At 45.0% G+C, this 23,715-nt stretch overlaps 1 protein-coding gene across 2 annotated transcripts in view; it reads right to left on the bottom strand.

Moving 5' to 3' along the window:
• The window catches only part of LAPTM5 (lysosomal protein transmembrane 5), a 487,606-nt gene that overhangs the window by 400,541 nt on the left and 63,350 nt on the right, over positions 1 to 23,715 (bottom strand). Inside the window, exon 2 of one of the 2 annotated variants that reach the window (XM_044084718.1) lies at positions 15,858 to 15,948. In XM_044084718.1, coding sequence (XP_043940653.1) covers positions 15,858 to 15,948 — 91 coding nt within the window. The remainder of the gene's footprint in view (positions 1 to 15,857; positions 15,949 to 23,715) is intronic. The other variant, XM_044084726.1, reaches the window with a different exon arrangement.

Genomic DNA, 23,715 nt, shown 5'->3' with positions numbered 1-23,715 from the left:
AGTCTGGGGCAATCAGGATTGCCCTCGGTTTTTCCTCCCTTATTTTGAGCAGTACCCTTGAAATGAGTGGTAGAGGGGGAAATGCATAGACTGAAAGGTTTACCCACTGGAAGGATAGAGCATCCACTTTCCAGGCCTTGCTGTGAGGTGCCCTGGTGCAGAATTTGCTGAGCAGATGATTGGAGTGGGAGGCAAAGAGGTCTACTTCCTGGGTGCCCCATTTCTGGGTTACAAGGGTGAAGGTTCTGAAGTCTAGCTGCCACTCGTGTGGGTCTAGCAGGTTTCTGCTTAAGTTGGTTGCCAGTGAGTTTAGAGAGCCTGGCAGGAATTGTGCTAACAGGTGTAGTTGTGTGGCTGAAGCCGTGTGCCAAAGGGTCATGGCGAGCCTGCAGAGAGGGTAAGAGTGAGTTCCGCCCTGCTTGTTGATATACCACATCACTGTGGTGTTGTCTGGTCTGAAAGCTGTCAGTGCATGCTGAACAGATAACATCTCTTTTAGGTTAATGTGTAGATGTATTTGATTTGGGCTCCATTGGTCCTGAATGCACCTGCCATCCAGGTGAGCAACCCAGGCACAGTCTGATGCATCTGTGGTGAGGATCTGGGTGGCGTGGGGTTGTGAGAAGGAAGTCCCTTGTTGTGGTTGCATGCTGCTGCCCACCAAAGAAAATCTTTCCTTAGACAAGGTATCATTGTTATAAGAGTATCCAGGTCTTGTGAGTGCTGACAACAAAGGCTTTTTAGGTACCATTGTAGTTTCCTCATATGGAATGAGTAGAAGGCAAGAGGCCATGAACCCTAGAGCTTGCAGGATTTCAGATAGCTTGGTTTTGATGGCTAAATGCCATCTGGGATGCTGTGTCCAGGCTTGCTCCCAGGAATACAATCTTTTGTGTGGGGACTAGTTTTTATTTCTTTTCATTGATAGTATACCCCAGGGAGGTCAGTAGGTCCTTTACAAAGGTCAGGTGCTGAAGCAGCTTTTCCTGACTGTCTGCCTGAATCAGGCAGTCTTCTAAGTATGGGTAAATTTGAATATTTCTTTGTCTGCAAAAAGCAATGGCGGGAGTCAGACATTTTGTGAAAACTCTGGGAGCAGTAGATAAGCCAAAGGGAGGAGCAGAGAACTGCAAGTGCATAGATCCTCCCCTGAAACATAGGTATTTCCTGCATGATTCCCTGATTGGGATGTGTAGGTAGGCCTCTGTTAGGTCTAGGGTGGCTAACCAAACATCCTTGGAAAGCATAGGTAGAAGCTGCTGGAGGGTGAGCATTTTGAATTTTGGTATCACCAGAAAGGTGTTTAGAATGGATAGATCGAGGATGGGGGGCCATGTGCCCTCTTTTCTGGGTACCAGGAAGAGTCTGGAGTAGAAACCCTGGTCTATCTGTTCTGCAGGAACATGCTCTACGGCCATCATGGGCAGCAGGGAAATGACTTGATTTCTGGCCTCTGCCCACCGGTTTGGAGGAAGATCTGGGAACCCCTTTGGGTTTGGCAGAGTGTGGAAATAAAATTTGTATCCCTGGGACACTATGTTAAGGACCCAGCGGTCGTTGGTAATGGTGGCCCAGTTGCCTGCGTGGAAGGAGAGTTTGCCTCCTAGGGACACGAGCTGTTGGGCAGAGGGAGGGGGGTGGAAGTGTAAAGTCATTGTGAGTTCTTACCTTAAGGGGGTGGCTTTGCACTCCCTGTTTTTGAAGAGGAGGAACACCATTGCTTAGATCTCTGCATTTCCTGGAGCTGTTGTCTGAAGGGGGTCTGATTCCCCTTGGTCTGGGCTGAGCTGGCAGGAAAGGACCAGTGCTTGGAGGGGCAATGCCTACTGAACCTCGGTGGCTGAACCTGTAAGAAGTCAAACTGTCTGCACAGATTTAGCTTTTTCTTCCATCTTTTTTAAGATCTCTTCTGCCTTGGTGCCAAATAAAATTGCCTTTGTTCAAGGGTGCAGCCAATAATTTGAATTTGACATGGTCTGGCAAGGTCTGTTCCTTAAGTCAAGCATGCCTTCTAATGATAGAACCGGTGACTGCTGCCCTGCAAGATGCTTCTAGGACGTCAAAACCACATTGTAAAGTGTGCTTAGTTACTTGATTTGCAGAATGCATCAACTCTTGTAACACTATTTTCTGTACAAGCAAGAAAAGAAGATATTTTTTGTTTGAGGAGTTCCAGGGTATGTTGCTGATATTTCAGCATGTGGAACTGAATTTAATGCTCTAATAGCAAGAGTAGCAGAAGTGTGTACTTTTTTACCCCATCTGTCTAATGCTCAGGAATCCCTATCTGAGGGGGTGGGATTCTTAGCTGATGTTGCTTTGATTCATTTAGGTCCTTGAGAGATGACCTCATGGTTAGCAGTAGGATTTTTGAAAAGAAATTTTAGAAAGTCAGGGTCTCTCTAATACCAGTCTGGTTTCCTGGGAACAGGAGGGAGGGTTGCAGGAATTAGACTGGATTCCATAAAAACTTCATCCACAACATCCAGGACAGGAGGAATGGCCAGAGGTCTGTGCTGTGGTAGATCTAAAAATTCCCCTAGTCTCTTTAGACTGAGGATAGTCCTGACATTCCATTGGAAATGCTCCCTTAAAGTATGTAGGGTTTCCCCAAAGGAAAGGTCCTCAGGTGGAGAGGCTGAAGGGATGGATTCCTCTGCATCAAAATCCTCATAAGCAGAGAGGGGTTGCATGTCTTCATAGTCAGATGCATCAATCATCGGACTCCTGTTCCGATAAAACTATTGGGGACAAGTCTATTTCTTTTGGAAGGGGTAGCCTGGCTTCCCCTAATAAGCATTATAAGGCCTTCTGCCATTTTAAGCATTTGAGACTGAGGCAAGGAAGTAGGTGCCTGAACTTGGGTCGACATTTATTTTGGGGTTTGGTTCGTACCCTAGGCCTTAGAAACTCAGTTGTTTTCGAAAGAACTGAAGACGCGAAAGATGTTGGTCTGTGTCGAGTATCGGTAGTGTGAAGTACTTCCTCGGAAGCCGGTGCCTGCTCAGCGGCTACGGACCCATCCACTGTAGAGACATCCACAGGATCCTTAGTCGAAGAAGAGTCTTGCGGCATACCGGACTCTGAAAGGGTCACTGCAGCAGCCTGTAAATCCACAGAAGTGGGCATCAAGGGCTGCAAAAGCACCTCATTGAGGACCGGAGAACAGACTAGCTTAATGGAAGCGTTGTCGACAGTTTTAGACCAGTGCGGTCTGTCTGTCTTTATCCTTACATTTTTTTCGGAAGATCGGTAGTCGGATGGCTTACCAAAGCCATATCGGAATTAGAGGACTGAGAGCGAAAATATCTAGCTACAATAAGGGCGTACAGTTCTGGCGTTGAATAAACCACAAAAGCGACAGTGAGGGACGTCGTGGTCTGGCCCTAAACAGGTGACGCAGTAAGAATGAAGTGTTGGTGTGGTATTTGCTTCCCCAGGCGAGACAATTGTTAACTTTTTCTGACATCAGTTAGAGCAAGAAAAAAGGATTCGCAATGGGGTACTTCGCTTTAGAAGACTTCAATTTGGAAACGAAAACTCAGGTAGCGGCCGACCAGCACTCGTGCGAACTGCTTCGGGCTCCTCGGCAAGAAAGACTGATCTAATGGAGTTGGCTGCCTGTTTTTATACCACTGACGACCTGACATTAGTCCTGGAGTGACAGCAACTGACACAGAAATACTAAGCCTCTGGTATTTGGGCCAACTGAGGGCTACCTCTGGCAGGATAACCCAAATGTGATGACTGCAACAGTGAAATATGAAGAACATCTACAATACAGATGGAACGCTGACAAACTTCTTTATCTGATGTTGTACATCTTTATTCATTCTTTACTATTAGGACAGTCTCCAGCCACTGGAGTCCTGGGTGGCCCTAAGGAAGGACATTCCTGAGCACCATAGAACCAAAAGATGCTCATGCGCTGAAAGCCAAATACAATTTGTAATAAGTGATAAAGGTATGAGGTCTTGCCCAAGTGGCTGCTGCACAGCTATCATCCATAGAGGTTCTGGAATGAAAAGCCACTGAAGTAGCCATCGATCTAGTAGAGTGAGCCTTTATTTTGGAAGGTAAGGACACTTTGTTCTGATGGTAGATTAAAGTAATGGCGTTTCGGGGCCAAGAAGATAAAGTAATTTTGGAAACAGGCTTACCCATTTTGGGTCCTGCAAAGGCCACAAACAATTGATCCGTTTTTCTGAAAGATTTAGTTTTATCCAAGTAGAAACGAAGTTGCCTATGAACATCGAGGGTATGTAGAGGGTATTCCCCTCTATTTGAATGTTGAGGAAAGAAAACCAGTAGGTCAATACACTGATTAATGGAAATAACCTTGGGCAAAAAGGAGAGGATAGTATGTAGGGACACTCTGTCCCTATGAAAAATCAAGTAAGGTCTCTTGACACTCAAGGCCTGCAACTCAGATACTTTTCTTGCTGAGGTAAGGGCTACTAGAAGTAGTTTTCTAAGCCAAAAATTTCATATCACAGGAATTAGAAGGCTCGAAGGGAGGACTTGTTAACAACTAAAACACCAATGTCAAGTCCCATGGTTCTATAGGAGGCTTGACAGGAGATTTAATATGCAATACTCCTTTCATGAAGGTTTTGCACATTCGGTGTGACATAGATGAATTGTCATTTCCATTGTGAAAATTTTCAATAGCCGCTAAATGCACTGCAATTGTCGATGCTGAAGCTCCTGAGTGCAACAGGGTTGTGAGATATTGTAGGATCTTATGAATAGCCATGGAAAAGGAGTCTATGTTATGTTCTTTGGCCCATCTAGAGAACCTAGTACACTTACTGGAATACATTTTTCTGGTGGAAGGTTTGTGCAAAGCCATAAGGACCTCACAAACAGGGGATGAAATATCAGGTAGCCTGGCAATCATCGGAAGTAAAGAAACCAAGCTGTGAGCTTGAGGCTGTGGAGAATGGCGTGAATCAGTCCATGAGGATAAGACAGCAGACCTTGGGATTGATCCAGGATCCACAGGTTGTGAATCAGGTGAGGCCACAAGAAAGGGAATGAGGATCCCTCTGCTTCTCAATCTTTGAGCTTTCTGAAGGAATTTCGGGATGAGGGGAAATGGGGGAAAGGCATACAATAGACCCGGGGGCCAATCGTGCAACAGAGCATCTCTCGACTCCCCTGAGGGGGGGGGGGGTCAGGGAAAAACAGCATTTGCATTTGTTGTTTAGGGGAAAAGCAAACAGGTCGCAGCAAGGCCTGCCCCAACGGTGGAAGATCTGATCCACTATTATAGGATTGAGGGACCACTTGTGAGGCATCAAAATGTTCCTGCTCAGATTGTCCGCAATAAGATTGGAACTCCCGGGATATGTATGTTGCTATAAGAACATCATCCAATGCCAAATTCTCATAGCTTCCCGGCACAGGGGGTAAGACCTGGTTCCGCCTTGTTTGTTGATGTACCAGACGACTGACATGTTGTCCAACTGAATTGCAATGGTCCCGGAAGGAAGGGATATGTGGAACGCTTGCAACACCAAGAGAACTGCCCTCAATTCCAGGACATTTATGTGCAAATTGGCCTTCATGGGGGACCAGGTAACTTGGACTGTCTTTCCCTGGAAATGCACCCCCCCACACTAACAGGGAAGTATCCGTGGTCACCGTGGCCCTGGGATGAGGAAGGCAGAACGGTTGACACCAAAGATTTGATTCTGTCTTCATCCACCAAAGCATTTGTTTCTTGCAAAGATTTGTAAGGCGTATCACGTGGTCGACTGGGTGAGTGAAAATTGACCATTGTGATGAAAGGAGCCACTGCAATAGTCTCATGTGCAACCTCATCAGTGGTAACAAGGTAATGGTTGCTGCCATAGCGCCCAATAGTTGTAGTACAAGGCGTGCTGGTACAAATGTCTGTGGGAGGAGGGCTTGAATTTGGTTTCTTATTTTTGAAAGCCTGTGAGGAGGGAGGGACGCTTGACAGGACATTGTGACGAAGATCACTTCAATGAATTCCAGTGCTCCATCTATGTTGATAGTGATATCTAGGTGAAGAGCAAGGCCTTGAGTGCAAGAGAGACTGAGAATGAGAAGATTCCTGGTCGTGGCGGTAAGGAGCCAATCATCTCGATATGGAAACACCTGGAATCCTTGTAGTCTGAGACGAGCTACTATGACTGCCATGCATTTGGCGAACACTCTGGGGGCTGTTGAGAGACCAAAGGGTAGTACCCTGAACTGATAATGATTGGCTCCCAGCTGGAAGTGGAGAAATCTCCGGGAGCAGAGAAATCTCCGGGAGCGTTTGTCCATCTTTATGTGGTAATACGCGTCCTGGAGGTCTATGAAGTACATTTAGTTGTCCTTCCCCAGAAAGGGGAGAATGGACTGTACCATGACCATCTGGAATTTCTGACGTTTGATGAATTTGTTTAGTAAACTGAGATCCAGGATTGGTCTCCAGTCCCCTGTCTTTTTTGGCCCTAAAACAAACCTCGAGTAAAAGCTGGATCCTCTTTGGTCTGGTGGGACTGGTTGGATGACCCTTTCTTAGCAGCTTTTCGATTTCTAAGGCTGCAACCTCCCTCTGACTGGGTGGGACATCGGGGATTCATTTTATGGGTCTGGGAGTGAGGTCGAAAGGGATACGACACACTCTGGATATTATCCTCTGCACCCACACATCCATTGTTATGAGTTGCCAGGCCTGTAGGTGCAGGGAAAAATCGACCCTTGACTGCTTCCAGAGGAAAGCAATCGGCCCGCTGTTCAGGAGTGTTGGAAGGGTCTGCCAGAGAAGAAATCTCTAGCTCCCTGGTTATGTGGACCCCCCTCTGCCCCAAAAGAAGCGTCTTCCAAATAAGTTGCCCCCTCTGCCTCAGGGATGACTGCTCATCACGAGGGTCATGAAAAGATCCTTGGGACTTCTTGAACCACAATTTTCCTCCACTCTGATTCCTGGAGTAGGACCTCTGGGGGGTGGAAAAACGTATACCCACAGCAGACAAGGTCTTTCCATACTTCTCACTACGTGAAAGTGTGTTGCTTACTTTGGGACCAAAAAGGGAAGATTCATCAACAGGCGCATTGACAAAGGAAGATTTAAAGGAGGCCGCGAAGTCACACAAATGCATCCAAGCATGCAGTCTCATAACAATGCCTGATGTGGCTGTTTGAGCTGCCCCCTCAGTAGTGTGAGAAATCAAGCGCATCAAGGAGTTCGAGATTGACTCTAAAGGTAGATGACAAGCAACAGTGTCACACACCTCCTCAGGCAGTACCTCTGCCAAAGAGGCAGACATTTCTGAAATTAGGTCTCTTTGGAGGAGAGTAAAGTGTGCCAGGTAATTCAGCGACCAGATGGCAAAGGTCGCTGAAGCATAGGTCCGCTTCCCCAGTCTGTCCATAAACCGAGACTCCCTATTCGGGGGATGACCAGTGGAACTATCTTCCGCAAGTTCCCTCTCCATGGTCATGGTGGTGGCCACCAAATCGACTACCAGTTTGGACCAATTGGGTTGGTCTTCTGGAGTGGACAAAATTTTATCTAGCCTCCGGGGGACGGGTTCTATGTTGTCCGGGGCCTTCCAGGCACGCTGCATAATAAGTCGAATGAGCTCATCTGCAGGTGAAGTCACCCAGGAAGTAGATGGCCGAGCACAGAAAGCCTGCAACAACACAGATTCCTCCAAAGGGTTGGAGGGCTTCCAGTCGCCCCCTCTGCTTGAGGATTTCGAGAATGTCTCCAAATGAGACATCTTCCAGGAGAGACTGTGGGGACCCTTCTCCCTCATCACAATCAGTGTCTTCAGTGATGAATTCCTCGGGGAATCAAGATGCTTCCTCTTTCAAAGTTTCTTCCGGGGTGGCTCCCCAGTGGGATATTCTGAGGCGGACTCCAGAGAAAGGGTTCCCTTGAAAGGCAGGTCTTATGGCTACCGTGTTCAAGGTTCCAGAGTAGGAGGGTGAGACAGCTGCAAGCTAGAGGGCATTCTGGTTATGATGCCAATGGTGGCAACTGCGAGCGTGTTGAAGCAAGGACCCTCTCCATCACCTGGAAAGCAAGCCCACCCAAGGAGGGATGGGAGCCCGGAACAGAGAAGGACGACCTCGGAACTCCCATCACCTGGAAAGCAAGCCCACCCGAGGAGGGATGGGAGCCCGGAACTGAGAAGGACGACCTCGGAACTAGGGTCAGACCCCGCCCCCCCAAGGAGCCCGCCTCCAGGTTAAGAGCTCTGAGAGGACCAGCAGCTGCTGGGAGAGCTGTGGCCATAGATGGGACCACAGAAAAAAAAAAATCGAACTAGGTGCCACGGTGCTAACAGCCCAATCACTGCTCCGAGAGAATGTCCTAGTTCCAAAGGAGCAGTGGCCCCAAGAGTAAATCGGTGCCAACAGGGAAGTCTCTGCTGTCGGCGCAGAGACAGTATGTACCAGGATGGGCATCAGTACTGAAGTCTCCAAAACTCGGGTGGAGGTCGGAGGAGGACAGACAGGAGAATACGCTGTGAAAGCTTTCGCTCCAAGGGGGAGGGAAGACCTGGTCTGGGTAGTTAATCCTCTAGTTGCCAGAAGCTGGTCCACAACCCTCACTACATCCTGTTCCGAAAGACTCCTGGTGGATCTGAAGTACACTGCTGATGGGGAGTCTGGTCTCTCAAGAAAGGGACTAAACTGCTGTCCCAAAAAGGGGTCATAAGAAGGAGAAAATCTAGTTCTGGGAAGGTGCTCGACCTTCGGAACTGAAGGAGTCATTACCAGAGGAGCCGTGTAAGACATCGGCACCATATGCCGATGCAGGTACAGTAGTCGTGGCCTGTGTCACAAACAAAGTTGGCACCGCGGGGGATGGTGCCGAAGTCAGTACAGCAGTACAGTGGAAGGAGTCCGAGTCAAAATCAAAGGCGGCACCGAGGGAAAACACAGGAACCCTGGTGCCGATGTCGTCTGCGCCGACAGCGCAGAAGTCTGGTGTTGACTCAGTTCCGAGGAGGATGGGGATGTCAGAACCGAAAGACTCCGTTTCTCCTTATGTCTTTTAACGTCTTTATGCTTAGGAGGTGGTGAGATCTCAGTCCCAGAAAGAGCCTCTGCAAAGGGTGACTTTAGCATACCCTTAAGAATACATTTGTTCTAGCATTCAGCCAACGTATGGTTGCTGAAGCTAGAACAAATGTAGCAAGAAACATTAACGTGGTCAACGCCCAAACAGTAAACACACCGGGCGTGACCGTCAGAACTGGGCAACTTACACCCACACTTATCCCATTGTTTGAACCAAGCTTGGCCTTATCTGCCATAATACACAGTATAACCACACAACAAACTATATAACTAACAACAAGATGTGAAAGAAAGCACTTTTTTTTGTACAGATAACATAAAAAAGAGTACCAACAATGGAACTAAAATACCAAAAGGTAAGAGAAGGGTCTACTAAGGCAGGGAGAGAGGAAGTAGTACCAACAATGGTACGAAAGAATTACCAAGGTAGTGGGTAGAGCTTCGTCAGAAAAGAACAAGTAGAGATAGGAAATAACTTTAGATGACAAAAAAACTGTCTCACAAAGCACAAGAGAGTCGAAAAAAAACACAAAAAAGCTAACACTTAACTGAGGAACGCGGCAAAAAAGATCTGGAGAAACTATGAGAGGGGCATTGTGGGAAGGTCTTAGCTGAAAGTTTTTAGCTTGCACGAGCTTGGTAACAGCCATGTCAGCTCCGAGGTCAGAACCGAAGTCCTAACAGTAAGGAATGAATAAAGATTTACATCCGATATATATACACACACACACACACACACACACACACATATTAATATACAGATATATCACAAATTTATGCCAGTAACTGTAACTATGCCCAAAAGCACAATAAGCCTTTTGAGTACTTGAAATCTATGAAATACTTTTGAGTAACTGAATTCTGCGAAATACTTTGCAAAATAACTTTTCAGGCACTGAAATACTCTTGAAATTATTGTACTGGAAAGTCATTTATCACAATTTAAGACACATTTCAAAGTAACTGCACACTGCGAGTAAACTGGGCAGCAGAAGAAGCTCAGAGTGAGAAACATTTCAAAGTAACTGCACATTGCGAATAAACAACACACAGCATACTGAAACACTTCCAAAATGGCTGTACTTTGTTAAGTAATTCTTTACAGTGCAAGAAACACACTCTAATGGCTGCACCTTACAAGTACCCAGCACAAGAAACTTTTTGAAATGGCTGTATATGACTGCACTTCACAAAATAGTTGCACTTTACATACAATAAACTCTTCGGAATAAATGCACAGTAATAAACACACATTGTAAGCACTTTAACACACTTTGCGATGCTTTGAATAACTTATGCAGAGCTTTAGTTAATGCAAAATAACTGTTTATGCCAAAACCATGCGGCTGCCTTGCTTTCTTTATGCTCAGTAGACCCTTTTTGCCCATGTAATCTCTTCTCTTGTGCTCGTTTTATGCTCATTAAGCAATTCCTAGGTGATTCAACCTCGTGTACTTTACTGGCAATTGTTTTATCAAATGTCTTATCTTTGAACATTTCACTCAAACTTTTCATGCCTTTCGTTTGCTAAATAAACCTTTCTGTGCTACTCCTTTGCTTAGTAATGTGTTTTGTGCCCTTGTAATGCTCCGTTTTGCCTCTTAACAAAATAAGCATTCATACAAGTTTTCATTACCTTTAAATTATTTCTGGCCCTTTTTTGCTCTTGTTTCGCTTACTCTGCCTTTATTATTGCTTCTGCATGTACCTCTGAAAAGCAGTCTCTGGTATCCCGGTTCTGGCACCATGTTGTTCGTCTCACTTGTCTTGTCATAATGGAATAGACAAACCAGTGAGGGTTATGTTCATGCAACTTTATTATGTACAAACACATCAGGAAATGTGGTAAATAACTAAGTTAGAAAACTTATAAACAGATCATCTCTCATTCATGTTCACTCTCTGGCCGCACTGTAAAAATGGTACTGAAGCTAGCATGTGCTTGCTATTTATATGCACAGTCAGTCCTTAGAAATGCTTCTTAAAGGTACCACACACACATATTCTACAGGCATGGTTTATTAAAATGCCCAAAGAGTTGGAGCTCTGAAGTAAGTAACCCCTGTCTTGTAGAAATTGATGCCTGGTTGGGGAAGTGAGGAGCCAATCATCGATACAGAGAGCTGCCACGACTGCCATGCATTTGCTGAACACCCTGGGTGCTGTGGTGAGTGCAAAGGACAGTGCTCTGAATTGTTAATGATTGGCTCCTACCTAAAAACACAAATGGCTCCTGGAGCGCCTGTCTATTCTGATTTGACAGTACTTATCCTGGGAATCTATAGAACACATCCAATCATCCTTAAGCAGAAGAGGCAGGATGAACTGAACCATAACCATTCCGAACTTTGACAACGTTACATACCGATTCAAATTGCTTGGGTCCAAAACTGGTCTCAAGTCCCCTACTTTCTTTGGCAATAAAAACCGGAATAAGTTCCAAATCCAATCTGTTTAGGTGGGACCTCCTGGATGACTTTTTGTAGCAGCATTTGAATTGCTTGAGCTGCATATTCTCTCTGACTGGGTGGAATGCTGTGAGTTTCTGTCTCTCTGTGGGCAGCAAGTGGAAGGGAAAGGGTATGTAGTAACCTCTGGATATGACTCTTAGCACCCATGCATTTCTTGTGATATCTGTCCAGGAGCAAAGAAACTACTCCCGAACTCTTCCAGAGATGGACAGTTAGGCAGACTGACAGGACCCATCAGAGGAGGAGTGTCTGAAACCCTGTTTTGTGGACCCCCCCTATGCCTCTGGGGCAACTTCTACCATTGAAACTTCCTCCTCTGCCTCTGGAGAAGTGTCCCTACTAGAGTCCTGAAAAGGTCCCCGAGATTCCCAGAACCACAACTTCTTACTGCTTCACTGGTTCCTAGAAAACGTAGACTGAGGAGTAGAAAATTTCATTCCAACAGCAGACAGGGTCTTTCCGTCCTGCTCACTGCAGGTGAGCTTATCTTTCACAGATAGCCTAAACAAGGAGTAGCCATCAAAGAGGCATTAACACAAGATGCCTTGAAGAGTTCAGCAAAGTCGCACAACCTCATCCAGGCATGTCTCCTAAACAGCTAAGCTTGAACTGGCTGCTCGTGATGCACCCTCCTCCTCTGTATGGGAGATCAACCTCATTGAGGAATTAGCAATGGACAAGAGAGTAGCCAGTTGAGGAGAAACCTTCTTGAGATCCTCTGTCCACATGGGCTCTGACAGAGTGAGTTTGAAATCTCCTTGATCAAATCTCTCTGTAGGCGAGTAAAATGTGCCAGGTAATTTAACAACCTCAGTGTAACTTGGTTGAGGTGTAGATGCACTTTCCTAATCTGTCCATCGCTCTAGGCTGCTTGTTTGGTGGATGGACAGAAGACCTCTGCTCACTTGGCTCCTCCTTAGTGGCTGCCACCACAACTATGGCATCAGTGGGGATTCCCTTGCTCCAGATGGCTTGACAATGTCCGGTTCCTTCCAAGCCCGGCGGGAAATCAGATCGATAAGCTCATCTGCCGGGGAGTGGTCACACAAGACATACATGGGCCAGCCCTGAAAGCCTCAAGGAACACAGATTCCTCAGAAGGAGGAGCTTGGGAAGACCAGCCACGTTTCTGTCGGAGGATTTCCAAAATATCCCCAAAGAAAACATTAGGTGGCGATCGTGGGGATCCTTCCCCTTCATCAAAATCAGTGTCTTCTGTGAGAGACTCCCTAGAGGAGTCTATGTGCTTCCTCTTATACAAACTCTTCTGAGGTACCTCTTCTGTGGGGTGTTCGGGAGACGTGTCGGAAGAATGAAGGATCCCTCTGGGGAACAAGTCCGGAGGCTTCCTGCTGCTGGCTGACCTTGAGAAGCAGGAATGATGGGTTCAGAGCTTGGACCTGATAAGGGGCAGCAGATAGGATCTGAGATACAAGAGGCGGCTCTCTGTGTACAGAGAGTCCTTTCTACTACCTGAAAGGCTGATGGGGCCGGAGACACCTCTCCTCCCTCCTCGCAGCAGAGGACAGGAGGTAGAGGCCAACACCGGATCCGAGCCCTCAAGACAGGATCAGACCCAAGCTGTCAAGAGCCGAGGCACCAAGGGGGAGGGACAGATCCGACAAAGTAGAAGCTGAACCCAACCCTCAGACCCAACGTCGATTTCCAAGATGTGAGACCCGCTCTGATTAAAAGGTATTGGAGCAGGGCTGGCCCAGAAACCAGAGCTGAGGAAGGGAGCTTCTTCAGATCAGCCGCAGACTCTCTCAGGGATCTTGGATCCTGGGACTCCGAGACCACAGGTTGGATTGGAGGAGGAGACCATACCGGCTGGGCAGGTACACCGACAGAGCCGAGAAGGGATGGAGTTAGCAGGGCTCCCACTTGGATCTGAGCCCTGAGAAATCTCTGCATCATTCTGTCCATATCTGCCCCAGTCAACTCCTAGAGGATCTGGATGACGCCAAGGAAGCAGGCCTAGAATGCTTCCTAGAGGTTTCAAACAATTGTGAGGGCAGACCCTGAGAAACGGGCTTTAACACAAATTCTGGTGATTGGCTCCTTGCTGTCAGACCCAAGGTTCTGGGTTTCGAGTAGGTGGTGGATGGTACGAGAGAGCTGGTGATGGTTATCGTGCCTGTCAGGTCCGAAGAGGCCTATGGATCTGAGGGAGTCGGTATAGTCTTTGGATCCAAAGAGGTCAGAACCAAAGTCTTTCTATCTTTTTGAGGAGGCACCGATGAAGCCTTTGGCGACTGCTGTAATGCTCGCTTCTTGGAGTCTACGAAGCCATGAAGAGACTTACAGGGGTTTGAGCCCCAAGAGAAGAAGAGGCTGGGAGTAAGCCCTTGTGTATTAATTCGTTGTACCGGTCACAGGTGGCCCTGGGAGTAAAAGTGGCGTACATGTTTACAGGCCAACTTCAGATGCTCAGGCCCCAGACATTAAAGGCACTTCTTGCAGGCATCCAGATTAGGTATCTTATTCCCACAAGAAGTGCATTTTTTTTTAAATTGGCTGGCCTTTCAGACATGTCCACAATATCAATAAAGAAATGTACCAAAAAACAATAGATTTTAAGAATTAAGAGCATAAGAGCTACATGCTTTATGTGGAGTAAACACTTACACTAAACTAGAAAAATCCTTTAAACACTGTACACTCCAAGACACAGAAAAATATCCTTATATAAAATAAATAATTTTCTTCTTTCGGCTTTTTCCCGGTTAGGGGTTGCCACAGCGGATCACCTGTCCGCTCATTATTGGCAGTGGATCACCTGTCCGCTCATTATTGGCAGTGGAGTTTTACGGTGTCACGTTGCCAGCCCGGCACCCAACCTTCCACAGAAGGCGCACACACACACACACACACACACACACACACACACACACACACACACACACACACACACACTCACGCCTAGGGCCAATTTAGAGTGTCCAATCCACCTACAGCATGTCTTTGGGGTGTGGGAGGAAACCAGAGCACCCGGAGGAAACCCATGCAACCACAGGTAGGACATGCAGACTCCGCACAGAAGGCACCCCAGCTGAGGATTGAACCGGAGAACCTCTTGCTCTGAGGCGGCAACGCTAACCGCTGCACCACAGTGGCCGCCCATATAAAATAAATATTATATATACATACATATATATATATATATATATATATATATATATATACATATATATATATATATATATATATATATATATATATATAGATAAGTGATAGAAATACAAGACACAGGCACTAAAGGAAGAAAGGTAAAGGCAGAAAGAGGCTAATGCCAGTGACCACCTAAATACCAAGAGGGAGGAGGAGAGAAGAAAATACTAACTATACTGTTTAAACAGTAGAAAATTAGGAAAAAATAATCCATAGCTAAGAAATATAAAGGAAAATGCACTCTCACTGCTCGAGACTGGATCTGCATCTTGACACAATGGCAGCAAATGAGATCTGAGGAGTTGGGGATGGAATACAGCATTATGGATAGAGTGGAGCTCGAGATTTGCATCTGAAGGCTTGTATAAGCAGCCAAATCAGATCCGAGGATCAGATTCTAGACCAATTTGTTAGAAAGAATGAAAAGGACAACATCAGATCCAACTTTATACATACCTTAGATTGGTGATACTATATGTGAATTTTACTTGATGTACTAGTACTAATCTATGAACCTATTAAATAGTTATTTCTTTATGTTGTTCTGTACTAATGTGTTTTGTACTATGTTTTCTGCTTTCTATGCAGTTTCCCTTTTCTCCACGTTATTTTCCTTTTGTTGTTGAATTTTGAGCACAGATTATATCTTAAAAGGGCCATTCAGTCAGTCCAAATACCTGTTAACAGGCAGAGACACAGACTAATGTACAAATACCCCCCACACACACACACCTCATCTCCTTACCCATCTACTGTTATCTCACCCTCTCAAATATCATAACTTTTTCTACTGATGTTTTTCCTGGATTTCTGTTTATATCCTACCTCTTTATCTATTTCCTGATCTAGTGACATCCAACATAATTTATGTCAATATACCTACTGAACGTATGTGTATGATATCTCCAGCAATTACATATTAACATATGTATGACAATATAACTTTCAAAAGTATATGACAAATGTACTTAATACTTGTGTCAATATTACCTGCAAAGTAATGCTTAGAATGTTAACTATTCATTGTAAAAAATGTATTTTATGTGGAGCCTTTCTCCCCGGCCCTCTTTGAAAATGGAACTTGTGCCCAGTTAGAATTTCCTGGTAAACAAAAGACAATCAATCAATTAATGGATAAATAAGTATTGATGCCAAAAGACTTACCAGATTTAAAATCACTCTGAAAATACTTACAAAATCCACTGCCATTGGTAATGACCACAATTTCAAAAATCAGTGCCGAAGCACATAAAACCTAAAGGAAAACATAAATATGAAACGTTACTATGTCAGTCTCAAGGATGTCAATTTCAGAGATACTGAGCTACAACTAGAATTCCACAAGAGGCTTTGTTAAGATTAGCACACCACAAGAGGCTTTGTTAAGATTAGCACACTACTCGAACAAAGTGTGGACAGAAGAATCTTCAATGAATATACATAATGCAAACACAGTACTGCAAGTGAACACATTCTACATGAAACACACTTTATATGTATACACACACACACACACACACACACACACACACACACACACACACACACACACACACACACACACACACACATTGTCCAGAGATCATGCAATTTCCAAACACAGGTCCCCCTGAGGACTATAGAATTAACTGCGGAGTTTCAGCAAAATGGGTGTTGAAGTAACAAGCTCAGTCATACAGTAGTTTGACTAAAGATACTATAATCCAAAACACACATGCTGGATGACCAAGTACACTAAACTGTTGATACATGTACTTCCCCTTCTCTTTGTGACCTGGGTCATGGCTGAAATAAATGTATTTACCCAGTAGCAGACCTGACCTGAGACATGGGATGCGATGAAAATCTTATGTTACATTGTGTATTTTTTTTACTCGACAATTATCGTCAAAGATGCATCCAAAGCCCTACATCTTGGTTCATCTTCAAAGCTACTAAAATTTCCCTAAATCTGCCATATTTGTGCTACTTTAAACGCCAGACACTGCATATGCCAAATGCAGGCACACATATAATCTCAAAACATTTCCCCAATCCAAATTTACATTTATTCGGAAAACTAATCCATAAAAAAATAAAGTGAAACACAAGCCACATTTACTATTCATTCCAGCCCACCTAAAAAAACTCTTCCCAGGTACAATATTTGTTTATAGCTGAATACAAAATGTTAAAAAAAGTTTAAAAAATGAAGCTAGCCAATTAGAAAATGGTGTTACTACAAAAATTCACTCAATTTTATCCAGAATATACAAAATCTGAATTTAAAACATAGCTAACAATTTCTAACAGAACCCTCACTGCAATATTAAAACACAGGAAAACCTAACAATACTACATTACATCAGATTATATATACACATACGAATACTATACACCTATAGTGTAGCAGTATATCTCAGAAGGCTAGCTGTTAAAAGCCTTGGTCCTAAAAGCCATGGATTTGAGTCCCTCAAACTGTACAACTATGAGCAAGTCACTTAACCAAACAGCCCTCCTGGGTTACCCCCTGAAAAAGACACTTGGGCAGATAAGCCCTGAAGGCACAACAAATAGCACAAATCCACTCACAAGGCACTGGACTCGTATTCATTTATTCTATTTGACATTTGTTTACTGGGAAAGTCCTTATGCGATAGTATCCCATTTTCAACAGAGGTCCGAGGAAAAAAGCTTCACATTGAAATAATATGGTTACATTTGAATAAAATTTATTACAAAGCCTAACACAGAAGAATGACATATAAACAAAGTAAAAATTTACCTTCAGTTCATACAATGTGAACCTACACATGCAGAGTGCAAATATTTAGACAGCTGAAACAAAACGTTGAAAAATGACATCGTCAATGGATAAAGTATTTAAAAGTTGCAGCTCATGGAGATGACATTAAACACACTGAGCACACTCTTTGGAATAGAGATGACAAGATAACACAGCCCAGGCAAAAATATATTTGTTCTTTTCTAACAGATAGACAAGTCCTTCTCTCTAGACATAGTCAAAAGAATGCTGGTGGTGGAAGGAGGCAGGGACTAGATCAACCTGGGGTAGTACAGGAACAAGCCAGGTTCTATTTAAGCAGTCTTTTAGTAGGCATTTGACGTTGGAGAAGGATAAAGCGATTTGTGGGGCTTACATATGCTGAGATGTTGTTTAGTAGATCTAAGCAGTCTATTAGGGTGATAGAAAAGGAGAATAGAAGTAAAACACAGCGCGGTCACTGGCCTCGAGAATGATGTTGCATGTGGAGAGAAGCTGTATTTAATCTAAGTGGTGAGGCGGTTCAAACCAATTCAGAGCCTTAAGGGCAATACAGGGGTAGTTGCCGTGCTGTTTGTTGGTGGCAATTTTCGAAATTTTATTACACCATGCCTCCAGCTTATTTTTAACAGTAGCCTGATTTCAGAATAGGTGCACCATATGAGAGAGAAAGGAGAAGGTAGGTAGTGGCAAAAGTGATTTTGGTGGTGTTGCTACGGAAGTTTTTTTATACCTGTAGAACAATCCTAATTTTTAGTAAGTTTTTTGTTATTTTGAACATGCAGGTCAAGTTTAAAGTTATCACCTATAAATGACTCTAGAAGTTTTGTATGAGAGAGACTACTTCAGTTTCAGTTTTGTTTAGTTAAAAGATTGTGAAATTCGCTTTAACAGGTATGTGGGATTTGAGAAAAATAGAGGTAACTTTGTTTCTTTAGGGTTGAGTAGTAGCTGGGCATTATGGAACCATGTCTCCACCAAGGAAAATATCAATATTAAAAAAAAAGATTAGTGAAACATCTTGTACTGCAGGATTAGGAACTGCTCAAAAGATGCATTCCAGAAATATAAAATACAAGGCATTTCATCTATCACACAAAACACTGCCACATATTCCATATAATGCATTCTATCAGATATAGAAGGAATGTGCGTGTGTGGTATTTACAAAACAGGCAAGGAAAACTGACCAAAATCATATTAGTGGCTACAACCGCCTTGTACATCAGCTGTGATATAGTACAGTTGCATACACTTACCATAAATGTAGATATTAGAGTGTATTCACTGTTGCAGTCATTACATTTGGGTAATCTGCTGGCAGGTTGCCCTCAGTCGGCCTGATTAACAAAGTCTTGGGTCCTGTGTCAGTTGCTGTCCCTTCTTCCATGACGTCAGGTCGTCAGGGGTATAAAACCTGCAGCCAACGCCATTACATCAGTTTTTCTTGCCCCAGATGTCAGGTGCCCCCAAAAATGGGGAGCAAATAAAATTAAAAACACAAAAAATATACCTCCAATCCCAAAAGCAAACACACCAAAAGGGCTTTTAAGCATAGTGAAAGGCAGTAGAGGTATAGCCAGAGCAAAATAGGGGGCTGGAGGGAGGGTAACCAGGACTGCAACAGTGAATACACTCGAACATCTACATTTATGGCAAGTGTACACAACTGTACTATGTTCTTCGTGTTTCACTGTTGCATCTGGGTAGATTCCCAAAGCTATGGTTGGGTGGAGGGAATTATACAGCATTAGGACCAGCTATAAGGCCCTGCAGGACAGCAGTGGCAAAGCCAGCTCTGGATTTAGAGAAAAGTGGTAAATGGTAATGTTTGGTGAACGTATGAACTGAGCTCCAGGTAGCAGCTTCTAGAATGTCCCTGGTAGGAACACCTCTGAGAAAGGCTGTTGAAGTAGATGCAGCCCTGGTGGAATTGGATCGGATCCCCTGGGGGATAGTTTTTCCATGATGCATATAGCAGAAACAAATACAATGGCTTATCCATTTGGAAATGGTTTGCTTTGAAATAAGAAGTTATGTACCTACCATAACGTTCCATGTTAGTTGTCTTCTTCTCGCCTTCTTTCTTGCTGGATGGGTTCGGAGCCGATCCTCGGCTCCGACTCGGCCAAAACTAAAGCTCGAGAGCTAATTCCACCGGCTCGAGGCTCCCCTATATCCCACAATGCTAGGCAGTAACTACTCAGATCTCGTTTGATAGCTATACCAAGCAATCCTAGTCTCCATAGAATGGAGTAAGGAAACCCACCTCAAAACAATCTGCGTAAAAAGTATCGCAGACCGCGGTAAGGATAAAAGAGGTGGAAGAACGTGTGGGAATGACAACTTCCAGAGGAAGAACACAAACTGAATTCCTGTCGGTCTGTCCAGGCTTGGGGGAAGGAGGGTGGGCAGAAAGAAGGCGAGAAGAAGACAACTAACATGGAACGTTATGGTAGGTACATAACTTCTTAATGTTAAGTTGTCAATCTCGCCTTCATTCTTGCTGGATGGGACCGCGTCCCTAGCACCTTATCCCGGGTGGCCTATCGGAACAGACTCTTGAGAACAGTGGAACCAAAATTGGCACGGCTTCTGGAAACCATGTCCAATTTGTAATGTGAAATGAATGTATGAGGAGAAGCCCAGGTGGCTGCTGCACAAATGGAATTTATTGGCAGCCTATCCTGAAAAGCTACGGATGTAGCTAATGCCCTAGTTGAATGAGCTCTAGGTCTTGAGGATAGTTTTTGGTGTCTGATCTCATAGATGAAGGTAATTGTAGAGGTGAGCCATCTAGAGAGGGATACTTTAGTAACTGGAAGGCCCAATTTCCCTTCCACATATGACAGAAACAATTGATTAGATTTCCTGAATTGTTTAGTCCTGTCTAAGTAATATCTAAGTTGGCGATGAACATCCAAAAAATGTAGCTTTTGTTCTGACCTGTTCGAATAGTTAGGGAAAAAGACGGGGAGATCAATAACTTGGTTTAGGTTTATTTGAGAGGAAACTTTAGGCAAAAAGGATGGATTAGTACGGAGGGATACCCTGTCTTTGTGAAACACTAAGTAAGGAGGACGACTGCACAGAGCATGGAGTTCAGATACCCTTCTCGCTGAAGTTATAGCTACCAGAAAAAGTGTCTTCCAAGAAAGCAACTTCAGAGAACATGAAGCCGCCGGTTCGAAGGGGGGAAGAATTAAAGATGCCAGAACCAAGTTCAAATCCCATTGAGGCGGGGATCTTTGATTGGAGGTTTGAGAAGAAATACGCCTTAAAAGGCTTTACAGAGTTTGTGAGCCATGATGCTAGACTCCGAGACACCAACATGAAAATTAGATATGGCAGCCAATTGAACTCTAATGGTAGATGCAGAAGATCCTAAATGAAAGAGTTCTGCTAGAAAGTCTAGAATAGTCTGGATAGGTGCAGTAAAGGGATCTATGTTTCTTGATGTTGCCCAAAAAGAGAAGCGTTTCCATTTGCTACTATAAATCTTCCGGGTAGAGGATTTATGAGAGGCTATCAAGATATCTCGGACCGAGCGAGATATTGAGGGAAGCCTGGCTAAGGTTGGAATTGGAGAAACCACGCTGTGAGGTTTAGAGAAGGCAGAGATTGGTGCAGCTGACCCGATTGGTGGGTTATCAGATCTGGTACTGGGTCCAGATGCCAAGGCTGCTCCAAGAGGTAACGATGAAGAAAGGGAAACCATATCTGTCGAGGCCAGTAAGGGGCAATGAGGATCATTGTCACTCTCAAGGCGATGGCTTTCTGAATTAGTTGAGATATCAGTGGAAAGGGGGGAAAGGCATATAGAAGTCCCCGGGGCCAATCGTGGACTAGAGCGTCTCTGGTGGGATGGCCTGGTAACGGGAAGAGAGTGAAGAAGTCGTGACACTTGCTGTTTTGGGGAGTAGCAAAAAGATCGCAGCAAGGCTGGCCCCATCTTAGGAATACTTCTTCTAGAACTGATTTCTTTAGAGACCACTCATGGGGCATGAGAATTGCTCTGCTCAATTTGTCTGCAATAACATTGGATTTCCCGGGAATGTGCGTTGCTATCAGAAAACGCTGAGAAGAGATCGCCCATTGCCAAAGTCTGAGTGCCTCTCGACATAAAGGGTATGATCTGGTTCCGCCTTGTTTGTTGATGTACCACACTACGGACATGTTGTCCGTTTGAATTGCAATAGTCCCAGTGGGAAGAGAGTCGTGAAGGGTTTGCAACGCTAAAAGCACTGCTCTCATCTCTAAGACGTTTATGTGCAAGTGGCACTCGAAAGGTTGCCACGTGCCCTGGACTGTCCTGCCCTGATAATGCCCCCCCACCCGATCAGGGAGGCGTCTGTTGTCAACGTGGCGACTGGGGGGGGGGGGAGTGAAGGGTCTTCCTCGGAGGAGTTGAGGTGATGTGATCCACCAAGACAGTTGATTCTTGCATGATTGAGTTATCAATATGGTATGGGACATGGGGAGCTGTTGAAAGGACCATTGAGTAAACAGCATCCATTGGAGAATCCTCATGTGAAAGCGAGCTAAGGGGAGAAGGGGAATAGCTGCTGCCATGAGTCCTAACACCTTCAAAACTAGTCTGGCTTTGACTTTGTTGCATTGTAAGAGAAGGGAAACTTGGTTCCGAATGTCTGACACTCTCTGCTCTGTGAGTCTGGCTGAAAGATTGAGTGTGTCTAAGATGGCGCCTATAAAGGTAATAGATTGACAAGGCGACAAGGCAGATTTTTCGAAATTTATCGAAATGCCTAGAGCTTGGCAAGATTGGATGGTGAAGTCCCTGGATAGAAGAAGCTGATGTCTGGTGGTGGCGGTAAGGAGCCAGTCGTTTAAATATGGAAACACCTGGAATCCTTGACGTCTCAAGTGAGCGCGACCACTGCCATGCATTTGGTAAACACACGGGGGGCTGTAGTGAGACCAAAGGGCAGGGCCCTGAACTGGTAGTGACTGGCTCCCAGCCTGAAGCGGAGATATCTCCTGGAGCATCTGTTCATCTTGATGTGGTAGTACGCGTCCTGAAGATCTATCGAGCACATCCAATTGTCCTGACCCAAGAAGGGTAGAATGGACTGTAGCGTGACCATCCGGAATTTTGTTTTCCTGACATACTTGTTTAAGTAGCTGAGATCCAGTATGGGTCTCCAGTCCCCTGTTTTTTTGGTACCAAAAAGAATTTGGAGTAGATTCCGGATCCTTGCTGGTCTGCTGGGACTGATTGGATAGCTCTTTTTGATAGCAGCTTTGAAATTTCTAATGCTGCTTGTTCCCTTAGACTGGGTGTTTAACCCTCGGATATGATCGACTGTACCCATTTGTCTTGAGTAAGGGAAAGCCAGGCTTTTGGGTACAGGGATAATCTTCCCCCGACTGCCTCCGAAGGTGGACAGGCGGGCAGCCCCTCAGGGATGCTGAAAGGGTTTGTCAGAGAACATTTCTCTGCTACCCTGGTTTTGCGGACCTCCTCTGCCCCTAGGGCGGCGTCTATTATTATTTTTCCCCCTCTGCCTCTAGAGGGGAATCGGCCTTGTGCGTCAGATGAGACTCCCTGTGATTGTTTGCGGAACCACATCTTTCCTCCCCTCTGACCTTTAGGATGGGGTCTAGAAGGGGTAGAAAAACGGACTCCTACGGCAGAGAGAGTCTTACCTTCTACCTCGCACCTGGTCAATGTATCCTTCACCTGTGGACCAAACAAGGATGATCCATCAAAGGGAGAATTGGTGAAGGACGCCTTGAAAGGGTCCGCAAAGTTACATAGCCGCATCCAGGCGTGACGTCGTAAGGCAACACCTGTGCCTGCGGCCCTACTCGCCCCATCTGCAGCATATGATACCAGCCGTATGGAGGAGTTAACGATGGAATTCAGGGTTGCCAACTGGGAGTTCATTGTGTCTTTGAACCCCTCAGCTGTAGGATCCTTTATCAGTTCACCCATATCCTTGAGTAAATCTCTCTGGAGACGAGTGAAGTGGCATAAGTAATTCAGCGAACGCATCGAAAAGGTCGCTGATGAGAACATCCGCTTGCCGTACCTGTCCATGGTCCTAGATTCCTTATTAGGAGGATGGACAGGAACCGAAGGATCAGCTAACTCCTTCTTAGTGGCCGCAGCCACCACCATGGCATTAACAGGGACACCTTTGGATAAAAAATCTTTGTCTCTGGGGGCAGTAATAAATTTAGATGGTCTCCTCGGGGTGGGTTCCACTGAATCAGGAGCCGTCCAAGCCTTCCTTG

This window comes from Protopterus annectens, chromosome 1.part1 (assembly GCF_019279795.1).
Source record: "Protopterus annectens isolate FY-2018-M chromosome 1.part1, PAN1.0, whole genome shotgun sequence".
NCBI classification, from domain to species: domain Eukaryota; kingdom Metazoa; phylum Chordata; order Ceratodontiformes; family Protopteridae; genus Protopterus; species Protopterus annectens.
Note: the sequence above shows the minus strand (reverse complement) of the source record. Positions and strands in the feature narration are given on the sequence as shown.